General features: G+C 51.7%; 1 protein-coding gene across 1 annotated transcript; it reads right to left on the reverse strand.

Annotated features, from left to right (window-relative positions):
* Positions 1-4658: 4658 nt before the first annotated feature.
* Positions 4659-6875, reverse strand: SIRPB2 (signal regulatory protein beta 2). Its single transcript, XM_021689308.1, has 2 exons — positions 6476-6875; positions 4659-4804 (listed from the first exon to the last, which is right to left on the reverse strand). Exons 1-2 carry the CDS (start codon positions 6873-6875, stop codon positions 4659-4661), a joined length of 546 nt encoding a protein of 181 aa, XP_021544983.1.
* Between the last annotated feature and the right edge of the window lie 585 nt (positions 6876-7460).

A 7460-nucleotide genomic window follows, 5' to 3' on the forward strand; every position in this document is an offset into this window, starting at 1 on the left:
TTTCCCAAGTGAGGTGGCTGCAAAGACATTGCCCTCAGTATTCATCATGGCTGCACGCTGGACTCTCGGGGACAAGCTGGGTGGTGAGGGCAGGCCTCAAAGGCGTTGGAACACAACTTGGCAAACCTAGTGGAGTTGAAGAATCATGAAACCTAGATCCCCTGCCAAATCCACCTGTGGGTGTTCACCCCACGTAAATGCTGGCCTGCGCACACCAGGAGACACGACGACATTGTTTCTGTGGGCAATAGTGAGAGAATAGAACAACTCAGGTCTCCAACCTCAAGAGAATCACAAATGTGATGTTTTGCTCCAGTGGAATACCATATAGCCGTGAAGATGCATGACTTAGACCTACAGGTAACCAACCTGGATAAATCTCAAATGTGGAGCCAAAAAAGCAAGGTTGGGGATGGTGTGTGGAGTAAAGTGCCATTATATAGTACCATCTAGATAGTTTAGAAATATGTAACACTATGCTTGGCTAGGCCTGGCACCCCCTACCGCCCCACTCCCAGCCCAGGGACCCAGATGCACTCTGAGCTGTGTGTGTGTGTGTCTTATGGGCGGTAGTGGGTATACTTGACCAGGCCAGGCACCCCCTCTTGCCCCACTCCAGCACAGAACCCTCAAGGCTGTCATCCTCAGGGTGGCAGGATGCAGGAAACCTCTGTCTGTCCTCCTCTTCCTCTGGCTCTAGGCCTTCTCTGCAGGAGCAAGTGGGAGGCCTTGGAGGCCCAAGGAGAATAATGTGAACAGACCCATCTCTCTCATTAGGAGCTGCCATGGAGGCCAGGCCTGGGCAGGCTTGATAGGGGTTTTCTGGGGAAGACAGAGGCGAGGGCAAGAACTATCAGTGGGGAAGGAAGGAAAGAAAGAAGAGGAGCAGGAAAGGAGAAAACAGAATAGGTGGGAAGAAACCGATGCTTTGATTCAGGGAGACCTGGAGGACAACCACTGACCTCAAGAGGTCTAGATCCTGAGGCTCAAGCAGGATGAGCCTCTGGTGGGAGCTGTGGACCTGGGGCCCACCCCCTTCTCTGTCTTTGGTCGGTCATCTTGCCTGTGTAGGGCTCCAGGCCTCAAAGCGGGGGCTGGGGTGGGGGGAGGGCTGAGCAGCTCTGACTCCAGTTCCTTCCCCACTCTTTCAATCTGTCAACTGCAGGTTTTCCTGAGTGCCCACCAAGGGCCCTGAGTTACCCATGGTTTGTTTTATTTGCCAGCACCCTCTCCACCCCTTCTGGGGACTGCTCCTGCCCACATATCCACTGGGCCTGGCACAATTAATGCCTTACGTGCACCAATGCATTTCAGCCTCAAAATGACCTAAGAAGGAAGATGCTGATGTCATTACCAGTTTATGGATAAGGAAACCGAGACACTCTGAGAGAACTCACCCAAGAGATGAATAGGAGAACTGGAATTTGAATCTGGGTTGATTCCCAAGACTGTGGATTTTACCTCTACCTACACCCCCTCAGATGTTACAGGGGTCTAACATGTGCCAAGCACCTGCTTGGTGCTCATGATTCCTGTGCCATGTCAAGCACACTCCTGCCTCAGGGCCTTTGCCCTTGCTGTTCCTTATCCTATTACGCTTTCCCCTCAGATATCTATAAGGCTCTCTACCCACTCCCGTCAGGTCTTTGCTCAATTGTCACTTTACCTGTAAGGACCCTTCCAACCACCCTAAATAAAATGTATCTCCTCTCCCTTGCTCTGGTACCCTCCTCCCCCGCTTCTGCCTTATTATTCCTTTAGCACTCACCACCATGTGACATGTTGCTTACCTACATTTACTTGCTCATTGTCTGTCTTCCCCCAGTAGTAGGTATGCCCTGAGAGAACAGACTTTTCTCTTTAATTCTCAGCACACTGATGGGTGCCTGGCTCATTGTTGGCCTTCAACCACTCTTTATGACTGAGTGGCAGGGGCTACAATGGTGAAAAGTGAGGCCCCTGCCCTCAGTAAGCTCAAATTCTAGAGGAGACAACTGGCTGTCCTGAAGGAAATACACACACGTTTGTTTCAGGCAGCAGTGAGTGCCCTGAAAGACACATCCACTGCATGAGGGCAATGAGAGGGATGGAGATGTCCTGGTGGACGGAGCCGTCTGGGAGCCCTCATGAAGGAAACAGTTGAGCAGGGAGACTTGGATGAGTTAGGGAATGTGGCGTGGCTAACGTCAGGGACGTCAGGGCGGAGTCAGTTTAGGGGGTGGTGGTGGGAGATGCGACTGGGGAGGGGGTGGTTTGCAGGGACCGGATGGTGCAGGGCCCAGCAAGTCCCGGAGGTTTCGGGAGCAGAGCAGTCCTTCCCAGAGGCTCGGTTCCATGCTTCCTTCCCTATTTTCTGGGGCTGCTGTGACAAATGACCACAAACCTGGTGCTTTCGAACAACAGAAATTTATTGTCTCATTGTTCTGAAGGCCAGAAGTCTGAAAGCAGCATCATTGGGCAGGAGTCAAGGTGTCAGTGGGCCCTGCTCCCTCTGGAGGCTCTGGGAGAGAAGCTGTTCTGGCTTCTTCCAGCTTCTGGGTACTCCCGGCATTCTTTAACTTGTGGCCACATCACTCCAATCTCCGCATCTGTGGTCACATTGCTGTCTTCTCCTCGGTGTCAAATCTCCCTCCGTCTCTCCCTCGTCAGGACACTCGTGAAAGCATTTAGGGCCCACCTGGATAATCTAACTCCTATCTCAAGATCTTTAATTCCAGCTGCAAAGTCCCTTTTTGGCCATGTGAGGTCGTAGTCACAGGTTCCAGAGATTAGGACGTGGATCATCTGGCAGGCGGCTATTATTCTGATGTCTGGTCACTCAATGATTTACGCAATTCTCAGGCTACACTAGCGTCCCCTTTGGCTTAGGTTTTGCAAGCTGTTTTTCTGTTGTCATAATGAAAAACAGCCAGGCTAATACACTTCCCCACAGAGTGGGTGCTAGTAAGTGTTCATGTGGAAAGCCAAAAGGGAGCTCACAGGTACTGAGTGTACCCAGAGCACACAGCATATAGGAAGCCCTCAATAAATGAATCCAATTAGTTCTTAGACAATGCAGAGAAGTCCATGTTATGATCTGTGTCCACATTATTATCCATGAAGGTCCAAGAGATGAAGCGACTGATTAGTCACTAAAGGCATACGGGGAGGGAGTGGGGGCTTCGGGATTGCAAGCCAGGCATGTCACACTTTCCCCTACATTGGGCTTCTCGGCCCCAGCACTACTGATGCTTTGGACCAGAAAACTCTTTGTTGTGGGGGCTGCCCCTGTGCATTTTAGGATGTTTAGCGGCATCCCTGACCTCTACTCACTAGACAGTGATAGGCAGTTGTGACAACCCCCAAGTTGTGACAACCAAAAGTGTCTCTAGACATTGCCAAATGTACACTGGGGGAAAAAACCTCCTCTTCTTGAGAACTACTGCTCTCGATTATACTCCCTAGTGGAGGTGGTGGTACAAAGAGGTGCTGTTTCAGCTGGGAATTGAACTTAGAGCGAGGAAACAGCTTCTCCTTGCCACTGAGGTAGACATTACTAGTTATCTACTGACATTTGCCTTCTGGTTCTTTTAGTGAAAAATTATAGCTGGGCACACTGCTGCCAGAATAAAGACTACATTTCCCAGTCTTCCTTACAGCGAGGTGTGACCATGTGACCATATTCCAGCCAATTAGAGGTGATGTGGGCCAGTTCCCAGCTGTGCCCTTGAAGGGGAGGGTCATACTCCCCTTCACTTTTGCCTTCTTCCCTAGTCTTACTGCCTGGGATGTGGATGCGGCAGCAACAAGATGAAGGAATCCCCTATTGCCTGGTCTGCTTATGCTCGGTTATTACTAGAGAAATCAATTTTCTTCTGGCTTAAGCCACTGTGATTTAAGAGTTTTGTTAGGGGCGCCTGGGTGGCTCAGTCGTTAAGCATCTGCCTTTGGCTCAGGTCATGATCTCAGGGTCCTGGGATTGAGCCCCACATCAGGCTCTCTGCTCAGCGGGAAGCCTGCTTCTCCCTCTCCGACTCCCCCTGCTTGTGTTCCCTCTCTTGCTGTGTCTCTCTCTGTCAAATAACTAAATAAAATCTAAAAAAAAGAAAGAGAGAGTTTTGTTAAAGTTGCCAAACCTGCATTTACCTATTACAGCCACCCAAGCCAGCCATGGTGGGGAAGGAAATAAGGCAGGAAACGGGGAGAGAAGGATGTAAATGGAGGGGCCTGGGCAGTCTGGCTCTGCAAGCTCAGAGATGCTTGGAAAACATTCCGGAAGGGAAACCTTCCGGAAAGGGCTCTGAGTTGGATTTTGAAGGATGAGAAAATGTGGAGAGTGGAGGAAGGGAGCAGCACTCCAGACGGGGCTGTAGCAGGAACAAGGGCCCTGAGAAGAGAGCCGGACCAAGCCCTGAAGGACCAGGAGGGCTTGCACGGGCTGTGAAGGGAGAGCACGCATGGCACACCAGAAGGGAGCCCAGTCAGTGCCCGGTGGGAAACTTCACCGGGTGAGTGGAAACCAGGTATGGGGATCCCGGAGTTTGACACAAGGCCTGGGGAACATCTGGAGGTTGAGATCAGAGGCAGAGAAGTGGCTGGGGAGCCCTGGTCTCTCTCCGACTCAGAGGACCGACTCTGGGGCTCACCCCTCACCCATGCCCCATGCCCCATGCCCGATGCTAAGGGGGGCCCAGTCCTGCTGGGCCTGGGGTCTTGATGTCTTCTTGCTGACGCCTCCTCCAGTATGCAGCCAGGGCCAGCAGGAGTGCGGCCAAGGTCATTGTCTTCAGCCCCAGGACCACAAGTGTGAACACAGACAGGAGGTCTGGAGGACACAGGGGAGAGCTCAGGAAGGACCCTGGGTGATCCCCCAATAGTCCCAGACCTCAGTGTCCCACAAGGAAGATGGCCCAGTGGCTGTAAACCTCTGGAGCCACATTCTTTCTACGCTGAGAGAGGAGATCTAAGACCTCCCCTCCCTCTGTCCTGGGCCTGAAGAGGCTTTGCCCAATATCCTACCTGTACGTTTTGTCATCTTGGCAGCATTCCTGACAGCTGACAGTAATAGAAAACTGTGTTCATTTATGGGCTGCTCAGCTCCTCTGCCCCAGACCTTGAGCTAAGCACTTCCTAATTGCCTAATATAGTCCTTAAACTTATCTTGCAAGGTAGGATAATAATGTAATTGGTACAGATGAGGAGGCAGACTCCAAGAGGGGGCATGATTTGCTCAGGGACATGTATGTCAGAGAACTGATGGGACCACGTGGTCTGGCTCCCAGGAATGGCAGGGACAGGCTGAGCAACAGGGAGCATCTGGGGTTGCTACCCCAAGTCTCACCCCCAACCGCATCCCAGTCCCAAGCACCCCTGAGGTGATGTGGCATGCACAGTTCTGGGCACTTGGCACGCGTAAATCTCATCGGATCTACATCCAACCTCATGAGGTAGGCTCTCCGATTCTTATCTCTTCTCCCCTCTAGTTCACAGAGCAGGACAACAGCCATTTAAGGAGCAAGGCTACCTGCCCGCAATCACACAGCTAGAAGGGGGCTCAATCCAGGATGCCTGGCTACAAAGCCATGTTCTCCAGCGCCGTGATGTATAGTTTCATGGTGTGTCCTTGCACTGGCTCATGGGGAGCTCACTACCTCTCAAGCAAGACTGCCCACTGAACAGTCAGCACCGGCTGTTAGAGAGTCCTTTCTCTGATTGAGCTTCAACATGGTTCTCTGGCTTCAACATGGTTCTGCAGTTGAGATGAAGTCCGGGGGACTTTCTTGGTGGCAGATGGCCCTAGAAGTCAGAAACTGCTCCCTTCCCATGGCCAAGCCATGTTTGGCCGCCCTTGCCTGTGGGGACTGGGTACCTCCACAGGAGGTAAGTACACTCACCTGATGGAAATAGCCTGTCTACATGTTCATTGGTGCATTCTGTCTCTTGGGGAGAAGTGCGGTTTGCTGCAAGGAAGAGAGACAGTCTCACATTCCCCTTTTCTTCCTGTCCTGCCACTTCCCGAGCCCCTGTGCTAGCACCTGGGGTCATCGAGATGGGTCTGCCTGGGATGGGGGCTAGAAGTCAAACCCTGCAACTAAGAGGGACTAGCTAGACCTGTGGGAGCATCTCTGGGGTAGGGACAATGTCTATTCATTGCAGTATCTACAGCACCTAGTGTAATGCAAGGCAGTAAACAGGCACTCAACAGACGCTGTTAAATCATTGATGGTCTATACAAAGTTCTATGGAGCCCAGAATGGGGAGAAATTAACTCTGCCTGGGAAAAACGGAAGGTTTCACAGAAGAGGAGCTATTTGTGCTGGGCCTTGAAGGATGAGTAGGAGTTCTCCATAGAGAAGGAAAAAGAATTCCAGGCAGAGGGAATGGCCTGTGGAAAGGCTGAAGGCTGAGAACAGCTGGTTTATTTGGGATATGATGGAAAGTTCCTCGTAGACCACCTCCCTCTCACCCTCAATGCCTCCTAGACCACCTGTCTCACCTTTTACTCTCAGCCTGATGCCCGGTCCGGACAGGTATTGTCTGTTGAGTTTCCTCTGAAACTTGACACAGTAGTAGGTGCCTGCCCGCTCAGCAGAGGCACCTTGCAGAAGAATGCTAAAATCCCTGCTGGAGGCCCGGGCTGCTGTCATGTTGGGGTGGGAGATGCCTTCAAAGTTGTAAATGGCCTCCCAGCTCAGACCAGTCCCCCGAAACCACCTCCTGGGTCCTGAGGGACCATCTCCAAGCACTGTGCAGTTCAGGAATACAGTGTCTCCGGTGGTTGCCAATACCAACTCCTGGGGCTGGATGATCCAGAGGTCTGGCTCTGGGTTCCCAGCTCCTGAAACCAAAGAGAGGGGCCTTGGTGTATTCCGTTTCTTCCTCCGCTGTCTGCTCATGACCTCCCTCATATCCTTCCTCCCTCCCCTCTTCCCTGATTTCTCTACTTAGCGACTCCCTCTGCATCCCCAGTATTCACTCAGTAAAGAAGTTCTCAGTCCCTACTATGTGCTGATGTTAAGATTAGGAAAAATGAAGCTCAGCAGGACACACAGATGTCCTTGGGCTGGGAGAAAGTTCTCAGTCTCGTGATGGAGATGGCCCAGAAAATCCCCCTGAGGTTGGAAACCCAGAGGACTGTAGGACCAAGAGAAGGTCCCTGTCACAGCTTGGAAGGCGCCCGAGAAGCCTTTCTGACATGCTTGCGTCAAGTTAAAATGAGCCCTTCCTCCTGCCCCCAGCCACCTGCCACAGATATTCTGCCTGTCAACAGTCTACAGGGTGGTTCCACAAACATCCATTCTTCTATTTCATCACCCGAATGACCCTCAAAGTAGGAATCATGTCACTTATTCTACAAGTTAAGCACTTGAACTATATAGAGCTGAAGCGACCGATTTAAGAACACACTCTTACTGATTGGCAGACCCAGGATTTCAGTACCCAGGTCACTGCAGCTGGACTTACAGATAACATGACTGATG

The sequence above is a fragment of the Neomonachus schauinslandi genome, chromosome 10, assembly GCF_002201575.2.
Source record: "Neomonachus schauinslandi chromosome 10, ASM220157v2, whole genome shotgun sequence".
Classification (NCBI taxonomy): domain Eukaryota; kingdom Metazoa; phylum Chordata; class Mammalia; order Carnivora; family Phocidae; genus Neomonachus; species Neomonachus schauinslandi.